General features: G+C 42.5%; 1 protein-coding gene across 6 annotated transcripts in view; it reads right to left on the bottom strand.

Annotated features, from left to right (window-relative positions):
- Nucleotides 1-18,872, bottom strand: part of DOCK3 (dedicator of cytokinesis 3) — a 628,721-nt gene that overhangs the window by 10,921 nt on the left and 598,928 nt on the right. For 3 of the 6 annotated variants that reach the window (XM_074958290.1, XM_074958289.1, XM_074958293.1), the window contains 8 exons: nt 17,431-17,514; nt 15,586-15,702; nt 12,015-12,136; nt 10,040-10,175; nt 9,266-9,347; nt 6,991-7,143; nt 3,049-3,167; nt 1,830-1,917 (listed from right to left, as the gene is read on the bottom strand). In XM_074958290.1, the coding sequence (XP_074814391.1) occupies nt 1,830-1,917; nt 3,049-3,167; nt 6,991-7,143; nt 9,266-9,347; nt 10,040-10,175; nt 12,015-12,136; nt 15,586-15,702; nt 17,431-17,514 (901 nt within the window). The remainder of the gene's footprint in view (nt 1-1,829; nt 1,918-3,048; nt 3,168-6,990; nt 7,144-9,265; nt 9,348-10,039; nt 10,176-12,014; nt 12,137-15,585; nt 15,703-17,430; nt 17,515-18,872) is intronic. The other 3 variants (XM_074958294.1, XM_074958291.1, XM_074958288.1) reach the window with 2 other exon arrangements.

The raw sequence follows: 18,872 nt of genomic DNA, 5'->3' as shown, positions 1-18,872 counted from the left end.
GGCATCAGGAAAAAGGAGTTGAAAAAGAACCTCTGTCCTGGCTCTACACCACCAAGACCAGCCATAGGTATTTTTACCAGTTTGGTGCTCTGTAGTATAGGGCAGTGATTCTCAACCAGAGGTACACGTACCCCTTGGAGTACTCAGAGGTCTTCCAGGGGGTATATCAACTCATCTAGATATTTGCCTAGCTTTACAACAGGTTACATAAAAAGTCAGTGCAAACTAAAATTTCATACAATGATTTGTTTATACTGCTCTGTATACTATACGCTGAAATGTAAGTACAATATTTATATTCAAATTCATTTATTTTATAATTATATGGCAAAAATGAAAAAGTCAGCAATTTTTCTGTAATAGTGTGCTGACACTTGTATTTTTATGTTTGATTTTGTAAGCAAGTAGTTTTTAAGTGAGGTGAAACTTGGGGGTGCGCAAGACAAATCAGACTCTTGAAATGGATACCGTAGTGCCACCATTAAAAATAATATGCAACAGTTGTATGCCACAAAATGGTTACCAAGCAACAATGTTGCTACTTGAGAATATAGAGCAAAGGTCAAATGTTGAACCTACAAAACGTTCTACTGATCAACAGTAATCTTTCCCTGATGAGACTAAAATTGACATTCATACCAATGTTCTGTACTAGGATGATAACCACAAGCATTAAACTAGAGTTTATTTCTTTTCCTTTCCTTGAGGCACTTTTGTTAAAAGGGAGAAATCAATAGCACTGATCAGAGGGAATCTGAAAAACAGATGTAAATCTAGTCCACTAGCCCATTACACTACGTGGATCTGCTCCTCAGCCCATATCAGTGCCTAGAACTACTGTACATGATCCTGTTGATGGATGGTTCAGAACCTGGTTTCTGCCTGTTGGAACCAACACTTTATCCAGCTATGCTCCAGGGAGGAAGCTACCATCGAAGCTACTATTGCCCTAGAGCAGCCAAACCATCTGGTGGAGCCGAGTGCACTTGGTGGTCAAGTTCAGCAGTAGGGAAGCTATAGCTGAACAGTTTTTCCCTTCAGCAGCCGGTGTCACTCTGCTGTCAGTGAGAATTAGTGCAGAGGGCTTCTCGCTGGACATGGGCTTGGACAAGTTCACAGGACATGAACATTAACAAAAAACGAGTTGGTTAATGGCACTCTTGACTTACAGACAGTGGTAATGGTTCAAAAGGTTGCACATATGCCTGCAGCTGCATTTATTTACATTCACAACATGGCTCAGGAGCTGGGATTCCCTGATTATCCCCTACAGAGGATTATAAAACATTCCAAAAGAGACTAACCAGTCAACCACCTGACCTTGATATGTGCATGAGGCATTTGTTTTTGCCAACAGGGATTCATGTTTGTAACTTAAAAAAACCACGACAACTTGATTTAACAAAATGTTCGTCTCTACTAATGACGGTGAAATGTCAAAAGCTACCTCACAGGGTAGTTTGGAGAATCTTTTGAAGAAAAAAAGCTCAATACACGTAAGTATTATCTTTGGGCCAACTCCTTCAGCCTTTACTCAGGCAAAACTCCCACTGAACTCAGTGGGAGTTTGTCTGTGTCAGGACTGCAGGATTTGGCCCATTGTCATTAACAAATGGTACAGAGCTTCTTTAGTGGAGGCACTTGTGCATCTCTTTGTAGATCTAAAGCATCAACTTAGCTGTCTTTAGGCTGGCAGAAGCTCTCAGCTTAGTGAAACTCTCAGCCTAAGAATGTGACAGGATGTACAGAGGTGGAAGTCCATAAGTGTACAAGCATGAACAGAGTAACAGTACTACAAGATGCAAGAACATAATTAAGAAAAGGAATACCTTTCTCAGCGACAGATAGATTGGGATCACTGCAAGGTTTGCATGGTCCAACCACTTGCTGGATCAAGGCGCGCTGAAAATTTGGAGGCTAAAGACGAGGGGAGACAGCATAGAAATGTGAAAACAGTTACAGATTTGCCAGTACAGAACCCTGTGATAGCTGAAGAGCTGAGATAAAAATCCATGGAAAGCTCTAGCCTCTGAGCTTTCACACAAATGTCCGTAGGCAAGGGGAGACTGTTTGGAGGCACTGCATTATTAGAAACCATTTTAGCCATTTATTGGTTAAATGCCCCTGGAAATTTTAACTCTTAAAGCCTCATAGGGGTTGGGTTCTGGTTACTCCAGAAACCACTTCTTGACCTCCATGGCCCTGGTATATTCCACGGCAGCCAAGATCAGCTAATGCAACCAACCTCATTGCTCACGAGGTTTATTTCTGAAGGGATGGGTTGTTCTCTGTGAGGTGTATTAACTATGGAAGTTGCTTCCCCCATCATTTGAGAGATCTGATTTTTTGACCTTCATATCATGCTGCCAGTCTCAGCTGTGCTCCCAGCCCTTTCTGGATGGTTTTCATGAGATGCTGAATGATGGGATGATGGTAGTGTTTTGAAGGTATTTTTTGCTCTGAAGAGTTCTGGGTTTTGAATCATGAATTAATTAGTCTTTGATTCTGGGAGACTGGGTCCTATATTTCATTTATCAATTGTGGTGGCACTTTATAAAGTTGATTCAGTTATTTCTATTTCTAAAATTGTGCCCATCCCATGCTCTAGGCTCCATGTACAAATTCAAGTCATGTGATAGTTTATGATGGGTCAGCGTTTGCTGGTCAGGTTTAAAGTAAGAAGAGCCCATTCCCACAATGAGGCCTGCATTGTGCAGGAGGTCAGACTAGATGATCAAAATGGTCCCTTCTGACCTAAATATCTATGAATCAATGAGGACCAACAATTGCAACATACTAGTATGATGCTGATTTTACTGTATCAAAAATAGTGGTTCTGAAAGGAGGAGAGAGACAAGCATAGAAATCTCTGCACAATCTGATGAGCCACTCTGTAAATGTAGTTAAGTCAGTGGTTTCTGGATGCAGGGGAAGGTAAAAAGGGAAGAAGTGAAGATAATTACAAATGACAACAGTGGATCTATATGCTAATCACAAATACACAAATGCCACAGCTGCTGTACTAGGAAAGAATAGTAAGTCTATTACCTGTCCATTTTCCATGATAGCTGCAGGATACATGGCACTGCTTGGTCGGTCCCGGTGGGTTGGCAGCAGCATCATCAGCTCCCGAGTGTGGCGGTACTTATCTGGTAGAGAGGGAGAGCCTGTAAACAAGTGAGAATAATCACGTACACATGACAAACCACAGAAAGATCTCAGCTTGGCCCAGTGATCTAGTCCTCCTTTTTTCCTGGGACTCATGAATTACCCCAACAATTTGGATGATGATCTTACAGGAAGATATGGTGCTGAGCCCATTTAGGAGCTGACTGTAGATAGGTGCAGTAATAATCCACTTGTTGTACAGTTAAGATATGGACACATTGTTAGGTTTAGGATGTACAACTCAGCAAGTCACTAGCTGTACATTACAAGCCACTTACCCCTAAAATAAAAGTGCATCTGTCTGTGTGGAATCAGCAGTGGTTGTGATTTAATATGCCTACTCTTCCCTGGCCTAACAAGATATCAGAAGTATGCATTCAGATGCCATAAAACTGTGTACTTTTTGACTGAATAAGTATGAACGAGATATGAGGTTGGGATACAAATAAAACTGATGCTGGAATTTTCCTTGTGTGTGTCAGAGATGGTACATATAAATGGTGATTCCCGTGCTTGGCTTCCTCTTTATTAATATTAGCCAGATAAAAATGGAATGTTCTTTGACAGTGGTTTTCAACTCTTTTTCATTTGTGGATCCCTAAACATTTTTGAATGGAGGTGAGGTCCACTTGGAAATCTTAGATATAGTCTGCAGACCCTCAGGGGCCACAGACCAGAGGTTGAAAACCACCATTCTGTGAAATTTGAGGGCACTTTGTTTATCACTGTGCTTACGAAGCAGCATGCTGCTATTCTGAGAATACATCAACAGAGGTTTGCCAACATGCTGGTATAGTATGAGGGTATTTGCTCATGTGATCCAGCAATTGTTTGTAATCTGGATAATTGCCAGGAGATACTACATTATGAGAGGGTCTATGTTTTTCATGTTAAATATTTATTGGAGCACAGCATTTTTTACCAGCCTACTTTGTTTTTTTACATTAGGCACCATTAGGTAAGGAGCACACCACACACCAGTGGGCTTGCTGATGTATATAGCTACAATGGTTGTGCCACAAGAAAGATGTGCATTAATGGGATGGCTTGTGGGTGTCTGATACTACAGATACACACACACACTCATGGATACACAATAATATGCAGAAGTTAACATTCTGAAGCTGCAGAAGTGAGCTATAATTTGTACTGATTATTTGTGCCACAAACACACACTTCACAGGCAGCAGCACACAGCGCATTACCCAGCCATGCCTGCTTTTGGGAAAGACATGCCCCCTTTCCACAACCACATGTGCATTACCAGCACTCCAACGTACGAGCAGAGGCATTTTTTTTCTAGTTAATGCGGCTTTTACACCAACAACAGCATAACATGCACCTTTTTGGACTGATATACAGCACAGTGGAGGGAACAATGTGTCCAGCAGAGTGCAGAAGTCCTATACTTGCAGCAATTTCATCAGGGGGTATAAGGCCCAGATAAATCTAAACCCCAGCACTGCATAAGTAAATGCAAAATATTTGCAACCTAACTCCAATCACAATTTCTCCACAGACATAAAACAAATACATTTAGACATTCTTAGTTTTTATACACATTATCTTTAAAAAGACAGTTTTAAACACTATGCTGAGTCTCTTTTACTCACATACACATCACAGATAGTCCTATTTCTGCATGACAAATATAAAAATACTGAACTTATAGGGGTGCCAAGAACTGCATCACAGCACAAACCACATTGCAACTTTTTTCCCTTTTATTTATCATTTGATCCTCATTTTTCTTGTCGTGGGAGCAAATTGCAGCTATATGTGCCATTAGTTTAGAAAGAATCACAAATCCCACAAGGCCCTTGCATTGTATGATCTTCAAAATCCCTTGCTCTATGCTGCTTTATGGTGGCAGAATCTAATTTTTAAAACCAGCCCTCCTTCTTGAGCCCTCAGTTTGGAATTGCAAATAACTGTGGTTAGAAATGTTATTATAAATAGTGTCTCAGCATCTGATTTGCTGGCAAAATTGTGGGTGCAAAAAGAGTGGCTCATTTAAGATCCTGTTAACAATCAGGACTGTTATTTGGACTTGGCTAAGGAGCATCTCAAACTCAAATCTTTTAAAAGCTTCCAGAGCTGCCATAGGGATATCCTTCAGAACAACATTGCAATGCAGTGGCCCTGCAGACTTTACAAAACTCAGCTGCAGGTACCCTTGGTCTCTTATGCTTTTCAGCTTGTAGGCCTTGCAAATGTAATGTGTAAATTGTTTTACACACTGTTTATAGGAAAGCAAAACTTGGTTTGTCAGGGCCTGGGGAGGCTTTTCATTTTACTCCAACATTTTTAACCAAATATTAAAATTGACATAAAAATATTGGTTTTAGCAATGCATATTCAATTAATTGAGGAATCTGTAAATTCCTGCTAAATCCTTCTTGATTTTCCCCTTTATTTTCCCACTTCTATTGGTATTTTGAAACAATTTGCTTCCAGCCCCAAACATGAACTTTTAGCTCTGATGAAGATTTTAATTTACTTCAAATGCCAAGTACAGAAGCTCTTTTACCATGCTGAGTAAGAACCTGGGACCTTTGCTCTCTAAGCCTGAGAAGAAGGCTGTTTGGAGGAAGCATTGAGAATGACTTGACAGCTCCCACAGCTAGTACTCAATATGAGCTGCCTTTAGAGTGTATTGAACATGCTCTACACCAACTTTAAAATGATTCCTTTTAAAACAACATTACATACCTCCTTATAGGACTCCCTGTTATAATTCCTGGTTAAGGAACCTTGGCTCATATCTTCTTTTAACCCCATTAGAATTAGAGCAGTGCCTCATCTGACCGATCTCAAGGGGAATGAATGCAAACTCAAAAATTCTCATTGACCTTGCCTACAACACAGTGCTGCTCTTTTGGGGGCTGGGACGTGGTGCTTCCCAACAGGTAAACAGGAAGTGCTTCACCAGGCTATGTTAGGGGTTGGATCAGGCCAGGCAAAACCAGAGAGGAACATCCTCTTTAAATTGGCAAATAACAGTAATTTGTAATGTGTTTCTCTATCACTACTGCAAGCTAATGGAGTTCTTACTGTATCTTGATTACAACATTTCTTTATAAGATTCAACTCCCTGGATCCTGGCTGGAGGTGATGAGCATTATAACATCACTGTAAGGTCTGCTGTGTACTATTTAATCAGTTCTTTGTGGATAAGATCAGTATCAATCTATTTTCTTGATGACTATCTTCCTGCAAATGAAATGTTAAGTTATTAATACATATTTCTATAACTTAGTTTACTTGGCTTATTGTTGAGTCTCAAACAACTGGTATTTTTCTCCTTCAGTGAACAGTGCCACGTTTTGGGAGTGGGGGATTAGCTCTCCCATCTCCAGGGCTGGGGGATTCAAATTCTAGTTGAACCCTAAGTGCAAGTGACCTGGATGGTCTCTTGGTCCCTGTGGAAATTAATCCACCTCACAAAGCCACCTCTCTGTTCAGATTGATGTTAGTAAGCATGCTGCTGGACAGGACTGCAGCTAACGGGACAAGCTGGTGCAAGGATTAGGGAAATGGGATGCAGTTTTTCACTTCTAGGTTAAGATGTGAACCTAGATATGAAAACTTTTAACAACTGATAAATTCTAGAACTAGAAACAGAAGTAACCAATGTTCAACCTAGGACCAGAGGTGATAAGAACTGTTAAATCTGAGAAATGCTAGGTGGTCATGTGAAATGAGTTGATAGCCTTAGTACAGTTCCTGACTGATGCAGCATCTCAATTGGTAACTTTGTCGGCAGTCTCAGCAGAAAGGCCAAGGATTGAACGGGTCATGGAGACTGAACTATCCTCTCACCTCTAGAGGTGGTCCCTCCAGGACAGAGATGAGGCACATTGGTGGGGGCAGTGTGGGGAAGCTTGCACTGCTGCCGCCCGTGCTGTATCTGTTCTGTGGATAAATAGAGGGCTTCAGCCTCCAGTGTTGTCAATCCAGCACCTTTCACCAGCACTAAATTAAAAAGAATATAAATAAATATAAAAAGGATAGAGGTGCATTGGCAGAGCTGCATGAGAAGTTTGATCGTAATTTGCTCTAGCCAGTGCCATCACTCATTTTAACAAGCATCAAATTCCCCCAATTAAAAAAAACCAAAACAAACAAAAAAGTCTAACAAAGAAACCAAAGCCATGTTAATTTTAACACAGTGGAACTTTTATATAGTGAAGTTGTTTTTTCTGCTGAACAATTTCAATCTAAATGGAGCTTTCATAATAACCAGATTAGAAACTTGCAAATTGTGAAGTATGGAAAAGATCTAGGACTTTCATAATAATTCATTAGATTGTGGAGGTAAACACTGCTTTATGCCTAACTGAAAATGGACAAAACTGGCAGGGAAGAAATGTTTTATCTTGAACTTATCAAAATGTATTAGTAAGAATGGCAAGTAAAACAAAATAAAATAAATAATATCCAAAAATGTCCCTTCAAATAATACACTTTTAAAATCACTGTTTCTCTTGCTGTTTCCTTATTTGTAGTCAGTAGAGTTATCTAGTTCTCATCTATGGGAGGTGCTGTCGACTTAAGCATCAGCCAGACATCCTTTTATATTGTTCATCACTTTGGTTCCTAAGCAACAGCAGAGACCATAGCTGAAACCTGAGGGGGCAGTTGGTGATGCTGGGAAGTCAGACAGCTCAGAATGACTGGCAAAGCCTGGGGCTGCGAATACCAGATTTCTGAACTGGAAAATAGCCTGAAATGCTGCAAGCACCAGAATCTCACACTGTTCCCTCAAAAGATTCAGGCCTCATAGAACTAGCTGGGCAGGTTCATTTACAGAGCCTTCTTGACATGACAGGACCATATTCAGTTCCACCTTCCTTTCCCTGCTATGTCACCTTTATTCTAATTACTTTATTATTTGGTTGTCATTATTTTCCTCCAGCTCTTGATAATTAACAAAGCTATTTTTATTGACATAAAGAATCCCATTCCTCAGCTTTCTATTCACCTGATCCTTCTGCTAAATCATCCTGCTGCACTTCTGATATGGCAACAGACTGTGATTTATGACTTCATTGTAGGATCATGCACAAAGACAGGCTGCACTGAGAAGAAAAAAGCTCTTATTCTAGTTCAGAAGAAACAAATTCTGCTCCCTCTTTTGTGTTTACAGAGACCACTGGCCACAGTGCAGCCAGTGGCATTCTTTTGTGTGGGGAAAAGGAACAAGATCTGAGCAAGTGGAGCCAAGCTCTACAGCCTGTACTATAGAGGCCTTCTGCATGAGCCTGTGGAGGGAGATGTAGTAATGGCTGGGGTGGGGGCAGGTGGCCATGCAACAGAGCTCCCACAAAAGGGGAAGGAAACAACCTGAATGGAGGTTACTAAAGCTCTGAGGCTGCAGTAGCAGACATGGAGTGACTCCACTGCAGTTCTGAGGCCTGGGGAAAAGGGGATTCACTGCACTAAGCGTAGTTACCCTAAGAGGTAAAGGAAAACAAAACATTAAGAGGGAAAGTATTTTGTGTTTTTTTTCTTCTTGTCTTCAAGTATGATCCAGCATGAAAGTCCTCTTTTAATTCTGGTATCTCTCATTCCAAGCCCTTCAATCTTCATTGTATACATGAATGTTAACCCATCTCACAACTTCTTTAGAATGGTCTAATTTCCTTAAAGACACAAGACTGAACTTTGCCTTTTCCTGATGTTCCACTTCTTGCAAGTATTGTAACAAATAACTATTTACACCCTTCAGCAGATTGTTTGCTATAGGGCAGTATGGCATCCTTTCCCTTACAGTGTCTGTGATGCAAGTGGTTGGCTCAATTGTGTGGAAGCACATTCAAAACCATTACATAGTTAAACTGCCTGAAGTCAGCAAGTACCAAAGATATACACTCCACCAAATTTTGCTGAAAAGATGACTGAGACCACTTTGGCGGTTACACAAAACATTTCAGAAGAAGTCACTGTTGAAAAAACAACCCCTAATTCCAAAAGTAAAATAGTAAAATTACTGTATATTTCAAGCATCTCAGCAGCACAATCTATAAACTGATAGGACAAGAGTCAGGGCCATTTGGGTTCCTGAACTCTTCACTCAAAGTCTCTCCATTCTTACCTCGTGCACTGGGAGGGGCAGAGTTAATCATCTGGGATGGTGCAGAGTGGGTAGAACTCAGGCTTGAAGTGGAAGGACTGGCCTGGAATGAAGATAAAACAGAGATGTTGGTGACTGAGCCTTGGTACGTGGAGTTAGGGTAAACAAGCTGCAGGAGGCAGAGAAATCAGCAAGACAGAAAACTGAGCAGACTGGTGCATTATATATTCACCTGCCTCAGATCATCAAATGTGTAGGGAATATGACCTCTGTCTAGGAAATAGTTACAATAAAACTCACTATTAACACTGTACAGTCATTGGGCTGTGGGACCCATTTCGGCCTCTCAGATTGATTGTCATGGATTGAAAGAGATATTACTTAGTAAGATAAGCATCTCAATAAGAAAAACTAACTATTCTGCTCACTAGGTGATAACACACCCCTTATAAAGATGACCTTTACTTTGCTCTGTTCTTAGGCTGCACTAGGAACTTTTAATTTACACCTATAGAAGAGTTAATCATATTTACCTTAGAAAGAAATCACTGGGAGCAATCTCTGTCTCCATGGCATTTCTATCAATCTTTAGGAGATACTGATCTATACACCAGGTCAGACTCCATGGGATTACTGCTATATCTTTTCAGTTCATAGCTATAGATAAATCTAAGACAGAAGAGGTCTAAGTATGGCTATTGTACATGTAAATAATTATTGTCCCAAGTACAGCCTATGGGGCATGTTCAATTATATTCCTAGCAATAGGTCCTTGATGTTGTATGGCAGCTATACCTGCATGTGGTACATGTCCTCAGCGGTTTCCCCTACAGAACTGTCTGTTAGGACAACCAGGTTTCCTGTTTCACTGGAAGTATGGGAGGAAAGAGAGGATGACGAGTGTCGGACTGAACCTAGCAAGTTCAATGGGCTAAAACAAAAATGGAGACAGAGGAAAAACAGGGTGCAAAGGTTAGACGATATTCTTTTCCAAATCTTAGTTTTAAGTAGTGAGGCCTGATCTTCAAAGGTGCTGAATATCTGCTAGTCCCAGAGACTTTTGTGTTGAACACCTTTGAAAAATCAGGCCACAAATGCTTACGCAAATATGCCCATCCCTTACATTTTCATGGCAAATGTAATAAGAAACCAATACTATTACATTTCAGTTAGATACACGCTGACAATATAAAACAAGGTCATTCAAACTTCAATCTGGGGCCAAGCTGGCATCCTTCCAGGAAGCTGAGTGCTACACCTAATTTGCCTCAAACAGAGCAGACTGAAACCACTCTCATTTTTAACGCTGAGATGCAACCTGTGGAGACAGCTCCCAGGAATGTTTCATCGAGCTGCAGCAGAGGCTACTCAGATCAAGATGGAGCATTTCCTGTGTAGTCTGTAGTCTCCTTGGTCCACACCTATGTATTAGAATTGAAGGCAACTGCAGCTGAATGTAGAACTCTATGGCCCAAATGGCCTGCAGGCTGCACTTTGATCTCTCATGATGTAAAATCACGTTGATATATTCTTCTCTTACTCTGAATCACACACACAATATACACAGTAGAATCTTGCTAAATCACACCGACAACATGGAAGCTCTTTACAAGTTGATGACTTTTGAGAAAAGTGCCATCACTTTGACTGAGTGGCAGACTGTGGAATTCTACCACACAATTTAACTTCTTGGATTTACGCACCTGAGAGTGAGTTGCTGCACCCTGTCCTACTGAAAAAAGCTTTAAAATCAGCTACATGGTCTCACTCTTCAAAAGGAAAAAGCAGAGAATAGCAACTGAGACTTCACAACTCCTGTACCATTTTTGTGTTTGTTGTTCTGTCTTGTGAGGTGATAACTCTTTTCAACTAACAGCACATTTTATAGAGGCTAAAAATATTTGTTTGTATCCTGAAGTCCTGCTATCATCAGTGCTAGGGTTGGCGTTAGGAATGGGTGCTCAGTCTGAATCAGAATCAAGAAGTTCAGATGCTTATCTAAACCTTATAAGCCTCTTAAATCTGAAAACTGGCCTGTGTTATTTTATACCATTCTGATCTAATACCTTGAAAGCTTCTCTTATTGTATTTTGGTTCTAGTCTAGGCTGGAAATCAGAATTGTAAACACAACAATCTGAACATCTTTAGAATCTTAAACAAAGATTCAGTTTGAGTTCAGTTCCAAAAATAAGCAACAAGACTTTTTTTTTTTGGTTGTCAAAATATGTGTTTTATTTAACCTGAGCAGGCTGCCAATCCCTCATTTACATGCCAGAAATATTAAAAGTTTGGACTTTCAAAGTCATTGTGAATTTTGGGCTATAAGAAAAATCTAAGTGACAGTTAAGGATATTTTATCTGTTTGTATAAACATTGCGGTGGAGTCGCTATGTGTCAGCTTCCAGCTAACAAGCGCTTAAGATCTCTATTAAATCCCTCGCTTCTCAGTGCAACACAGCTTCCAACCTAGACATGAGAGCGAACAGATGGCTTCACTTCAAAGCTTTCCAATGATGACTCTGAATCAAACATCAGTGGTCATTGCACACAAACAAAAGGGACACTTTTCTACAAAGGCTGATGTTATTGCCTCCACAGTACTTCTAGCCACCTATGAGGCTAGGCTTATTTGGGCCCATAAACTTTATTAAAATCCCTCTCTGCCCTTCCATGGAGTTTTGAGAACTCATGCCAGCACAGGATGGTACATTTAGAACTTTCTGCTTAAACTGTTAGAAATTCTAGAGATTACAGCAGAAAAACAGGTACCTGTGTCGATGCACCAGCTTGATGCTCTCTGGACTCATAGGGCTGTGTGACACAAGAACACTGCTGCGTGGGGTGCTGCTACCAGAACAGGCTGGACTCAACTTATCCAAACCAGGCAACTCCTACATAGGAAACACAAAATCACTTATTTACTTCAGAAATTTTGGGCTTGATCATGGGAAAAGGGGAATAAGCTTTCCCTTTTTATCAAAAGACTGGTGATAAATCTGTGACTATGTTCTTCACGGAGCTATTATGGTTCTGCAATTAGCCCAAGAGCTTTCAGACCCCTTCACTCCCAACCTAATTAGCTTGATACCAACAATTCCCAGGCACCACCTCAACAATTTGCTGGAAGTTTAGGCATACAATGGACCAGATTGTGACTGCCTTCATTTTTAATATGAAGATATGGCATGCAGAGAATACAAATACCAGCATGTAGTGTGGCCCAGCCACTTGTACAAAGATGGGGAACTGCAGGTTGGGTGCTGTAGTCTATGGGGACCACATCTCCATATTAAAGGTGGGCAATATTGTAGAATTCTGGAGGCCTCATTTGTGCCCATCCTCACATAGCACTTAGAAAATGTGGATTTGCCTTTCAGCATATAACATTAAATGCTACCATATGTAATTCAAAATGTTTTCTTAAATCTTTGAAAGCTGCCCCTTCTTTGTTTTTTAAAATGTTTATGAAGGAGTCAAGGTATCTGTGAAAATGACACTGTACTGTGAATAGATAAGTGGTTTGCCATTTCTTAAGATCCATTTGACCCAAACACCTCAAGGAGCTGTCCCAGAGCACTGAAGAATAAAACAGCATAAAGGGACAAGTCGACATCACTCTTAGTGATAGTGGAGTCTATGGCTCCTCTATGATGTCTGACAACATTATTAACAATCGGAGAAGCAGAGAAATTTAGACTTGTCTTGGGTTCACTGACTCTGCATGAACCACTGATTAAAAAAACCCCACAACTTTAACCAGACAGTCAGCACTTACCGAGACACTAATGATTATTCTATGACTGTTCTATTTCTCCTCTCCTCTTCCCTCCCCCCCCAACAGGTGTTGCCTTTTCAGTGATGTGCCTCAGGATACTGAGGATTAGGGTGGGATGTAGGGGGGATAAATTGGCCATAGGGAGGAGATGACCATGAAACTACTATGAGTTCAGATTTCTTCAAACAGAACAGGAGCAGTCTTCTAAATGAGCTTTATCTTACACAGCGTTAACCTTTCTAATTCTGAGTTGTTTGGTTCTACAGCTGCAGCCAAATCTTCGGACACTAGTAACTGAGAGGCAGCACAGTTCGCTTTTTGTATAATTAACTTCTTATTAAGTTTTCAAACAAATTGGCATGAAAAAGCTTCTGATCACACAACTCTTCTGAGTGACAACACGTAAGCATCACATACCTATTTATTATGTGCTATTGAATCATAGAATCATAGAATATCAGGGTTGGAAGGGACCTCAGGAGGTCATCTAGTCCAATCCCCTGCTCAAAGCAGGACCAACACCAACTAAATCATCCCAGCCAGGGATTTGTCAAGCCTGACCTTAAAAACCTCTAAGGAAGGAGATTCCACCACCTCCCTAGGTAACCCATTCCAGTGCTTCACCACCCTCCTAGTGAAAAAGTTTTTCCTAATATCCAACCTAAACCTCCCCCACAGCAACTTGAGACCATTACTCCTTGTTCTGTCATCTGGTACCACTGAGAACAGTCTAGGTCCATCCTCTTTGGAACCCCCTTTCAGGTAGTTGAAAGCAGCTATCAAATCCCCCCTCATTCTTCTCTTCTGCAGACTAAACAATCCCAGTTCCCTAAGCCTCTCCTCATAAATCATGTGTTCCAGTCCCCTAATCATTTTTGTTACCCTCCGCTGGACTCTTTCCAATTTTTCCACATCCTTCTTGCCTAGCCATTCAGTCCCTAGTCTGTAGCAGTGCACGAGATTCTTCCGTCCTAAGTGCAGGTCTCTGCACTTGTTTTTGTTGAACCTCATCAGATTTCTTTTGGCCCAATCCTCTCATTTGTCTAGGTCCCTCTGTATCCTATCCCTACCCTCCAGCGTATCTACCACTCCTCCCAGTTTAGTGTCATCTGCAAACTTGCTGAGGGTGCAGTTCACGCCATCTTCCAGATCATTAACGAAGATACTGAACAAAACCGGCCCCAGGACCAACCCTTGGGGTACTCCGCTTGATACTGGCTGCCAACTATACATGGAGCCATTGATCACTACCCATTGAGCCCGACGATCTAGCCAGCTTTCTTTCCACCTTATAGTCCATTCATCCAGCCCATACTTCTTTAACTTGCTGGCAGAGTATTGTGGGAGACCGTATCAAAAGCTTTGCTAAAGTCAAGGAATAACACGTCCACTGCTTTGAAGCTAACTTTTAGTCTCTATCTTCTTAAATAACTATGGATTCCTTTGCTAGTGAATTTTAAGAAGTGATAATTACATGCAATGGACATGTCTCCCCTCACTAAGGACAGCTGAGTGGCAAATGTGCTAACAAAGTAATGACTTCAGGAGCAGTTCCAAGAGGCAAGCTCTTTTTAAATCTTCCAACAAAACTAAATGCAAATCAACTCATGTACACTTGGTTAAACAACACACTAAACAGGCCCCACTATTTTAACACTGGAGATTAACCCTGAAATTTCCTAAAGCACATTTTAAGTGGAAGGCCCTATTTGTTCTTTCTATTGTTGTAGAATAAAACACACATAAAATATGATGCATATATGTGAAACTGTGACTGCCAATTATCTACCCTGAGCAAATTTCTATGGAGGTAAAAACATCAGCAGCTGTTGGTGCCCTGTTTATATTAGCTCTCCCACCATTGCAGCACTGGACTAATGATAGGACTTGTCAGGCTAAAAAGCCTACAGGAGATAAGGGCATTCTGACTATGGGACTGATTCTCTGCCTTCTACTTCTGTCCTTGTCTGGTGAGAGGACTTCCATCCCCCAGTGCACGGAGCAGGAAAGGACTTCTCCCACAAAAGATGACTAAAAGGCATATCCCATCAACATCCTGGTCTGCAGAGCTTATTGCTGAGTATGATCTGCCAACCAGGGAATGTGTCCAGCCCCGCATCTGGGTGGCACCTATGCTGCATTCAACAGGTTGCAACAGGATGGCTGTTTTGTGAGATGGGCAACTAGTACTGTCTAGTCATCTTTCTCCCCACCTCTGGCACAGCACCCCATGATAAGGGCAAAATTTTGCCCTACGTTATATAAGACAGTGTGAGTATTCAGCTTCACAGACCTTCTGCCACATCAGCAGTGATATAAATTACAGGAGAGGGACCTTGAAAAATCCCAGGGACTGTATTAAGGGCTCAGTTTGCAAATCTTTTTGGGCTTTAATTCTTGCACTGGAAACAAGGTTTCTTGTAAGAGTTAGACAATCCCATAGGTTTAATATACACTACTTTTGTCCAGTTCCTGTGTGCATCTCATTGCAACTGAATTAATTTTTATCATGGCTCTGAACTACTGACAATGACCCGGAAGTGGTGGTGGTGGTGATTAGCTTACATGGTACAGACTAGATCGCATCATTTGGAACTGATCAATCAGTTTCTTATGTAGAGGACGCATCTCTGGATGTACAAATTTCTCATGTACTGCCAGACCCACTCCAAGAACATGGACCTATTAAAAAAAAAAGGAATTATAACATCATGAATCAAGAACATCTTCATTCAGCCTAGACGACACTACATAATTTGTCCTCTAGTTTGGTCAGCGAGTGAGAGATATCTGTAAAATAATCTCTTGTTCATTTGCAAGATTGCTGAAAATTAGTAAACATAAGAAAGCTGATAAGTATGTGTTTAATATACATTTTAAGTGTGAGACAACCACGTTTGTGACATGTTGGATTTACAGTTGCAAGAGAGAACAGTAAAAAATGACAAAATTGATTCACTCTGCAGACAGTGTTGAGTCCTCACTCAGTTAGTTCTTTGTGACACAGGAAATTCCCTTTGTCCATATCTTCACATAATGTCAGACAAGGGATCAAAGTTGCTAATGGAGATTTGTAGGGGGATTTTCTACAATTAATCTGAACAGTGGCAAAGCTGCATGTACACTACTGTCGGCTCTCTATTGGTCATTATTTATTCATAAAGGTCCCATTTTTAAAGGTCATGAATATAATAGAGAGTAGCGTTATATAAACTTTCAGATGAGAGAGCACAGTAATACTTAATAATAACACTTAGCATTTATATAGTTTACATCATGTACAAGTAATATCTAATTGATCCTCACGACTCCCCCTGAGTATTGGTAAAATAAGCATTATCCTTATTTTGCAGATGGAAAATCTGAGATACACACAGTGATTATGTGACCCTCAAAGTCCATGCTACCTCTGCTAAATAATCCCCAAAACTCCATTCAGACTTGGACAGACTTTTTGAATATAGCTTAAGAATGACCATAGCGGGTCAGACCAATGGTGTATCTAGCCCAGTACCCTATCTTCCAACAGGGGCCAATGCCAGATGCTTCAGAGGGAATGAACAGAATAGGGTAATCATTCACTGATCCAACCCCTGTTGTCCACTCCCAGCTGCTGGCAGTTAGAGGCTTAGGACACCCAGAGCACGGGGTTGCATCCCAGACCATCTCGGCTAAGAGCCATTGATGGACTTATCCTCCATGAGCTTATTTAATTATTTTTTGAACCCTTCACAACATCCCCTGGCAATGAGTTCCACAGGTGGATTGTTCATTGTGTGAAGAAGTACTTCCTTTTGTATGCTTTTAATTTGCTGCCTATTAATTTCATTTGGTGACCCCCTAGTTCTTGTGTTATGGGAGGGGATAAATATTTTGCCAATCATTAATTTAACAGTGACATGATTTTTCTTTCTCATCACATCACTGATTTACAACCTATCTGGTGAGATTTTATATGTTTGTGCAAGTGAGACACTGAGAACACTGGACAGAGTCAGGAATAGTGCAAGTAGGCTCTATATATGCTTTCCCACATGGCTCTGCAAACATATCTCAGTTAGGATCTGTACCACCCTTACTATGTCTATCCTGAGACTCCACTGAGAAGAAGTTGCTAATTGTCCTAAAATGATGGGTAGTTTTGTAATGTAGAAAGACATCCATTGCTTAATAAAAGGAGAAGCCATACTCATTTAATTTGTTATCTAAATTAGGCTTCAACTCAGGTGAAAGGCTAGTGCATTATTAATTCATTGGCCTTCTCACTTCCCTATGCTTTAAATACACTGCAAAGCTCCTGTGTTTCTTTGCTTCTGATGAATTATTTAGCTCTGGGTTTGCAAAGTGATTGCTGAGGAATCCACACACTATCACAGCATTCTTCCTTCATCGTTAAAAGCACAGCAGTACCTGTTCCTGCATGAGCTCCTTGAGCTGTGTGATTTTTTCTGCATCTCCAGGGTGCTTGGTGATATAATCTTTATCAAAAAAGGCCTGTGGGAAAAAGACAAATCATCTCCTTATTAGGAAACAATTTATTATGTCCAGTGATGAGCTGTCAAAATCTTAACAACCGGTTCCCTATAAAAAGTTCTGATTTAAGGGATGTGCCCCAGTATGTATTTTTTGTGCCAACAGGGTTACCATACGTCCGTATTTATGTATATGTAAATTTTTAAAATTCCTCCCGGACGGCGATTTAAGAACCAAAAAGCCTGACCTGTCTGGGAAAATACGGATGTATGTTAACCCTGCCTAAAGTTCTTTTTTAAAAAGATGGGCCTGAACTAGAAATGAGCTGTCTCCCATGTGTGGGTCCCCGCCACTCCCTGGGGGTGTGCTAGGGTGACCAGATGTCCCGATTTTATAGGGACAGTCCCGATTTTGGGGTCTTTTTCTTATATAGGCTGCTATTACCCCCCACCCCCTGTCCTGATTTTTCACACTTGCTGTCTGGTCACCCTAGGGTGTGCACATGTGTGGGTCCCAGCTGCTCCCTGCCCCCCTCATTGAAGCAGGTGTGAAGGGTTACTGCCCTGGGAACTGCAGGGCACCAGTGGATGTGGGGCCAGCTGCAGACAGGGGCGTGGGGCAGGGCTAGCTGGAGGCAGCGGGTGCAGGGCTGTCTGCAGACAGGGCAGGGGGTGCGGAGCTGGCTGGAGACAGGAGGGTGCGGGGTTGGCTGGAGGCAAAGGCGTGTGGGGCTGGCTGGAGACAGGGCAGCGGCTGACTGGAGGTAGGGGCTGGCTGCAGGCAGGGCAGGGGGGTGCAGGGCTGGCTGGAGACAGGGGCTGGCTGCGGGCAGGGCAGGGGGTGCAGCAGGGGCTGGCTGCAGGCAGGGGGTGCAGGGGTGGCTGGAGACGGGGCTGGTACGGGCAGGGCAGAGGGTGCGGGGGTGGCTGGAGGCAGGGCAGGGGCTGGCTGCAGGCAGGGGGTGCGGGGGTGGCTGCAGGCAGGGGCTGGCTGCGGGCAGGGCTGCAGGGGGGTGCAGCAGGGGTTGGCTGGAGACGGGAGGTGCGGGGGGCAGGGGCTGGCTGCGGGCAGGGCAGGGGGTGTGGGGCTGGTGGCGGGTAGGGCAGGGGGTGCGGCAGGGGCTGGCTGTGGGCAGGGCAGGAGGTGCGGGGGTGGCTGGAGGCAGGGGCTGGCTGCGGGCAGGGCAGGGGGTGTGGGGCTGGCTGGCTGCGGGCAGGGCTGCAGGGGGGTGCGGCAGGGGTTGGCTGGAGACGGGGGGTGCGGCAGGGGCTGGCTGCGGGCAGGGCGGGGGGTGCGGGCGGCAGGGGCTGGAGACAGGGGCTGGCTGCAGCCAGGGGGTGCAGGGGGTGGCTGGAGGCAGGGGCTGGCTGCGGGCAGGG

This window comes from Natator depressus, chromosome 7 (assembly GCF_965152275.1).
Source record: "Natator depressus isolate rNatDep1 chromosome 7, rNatDep2.hap1, whole genome shotgun sequence".
NCBI lineage: Eukaryota > Metazoa > Chordata > Testudines > Cheloniidae > Natator > Natator depressus.
This window is presented reverse-complemented; position numbering and strand designations above follow the sequence as displayed.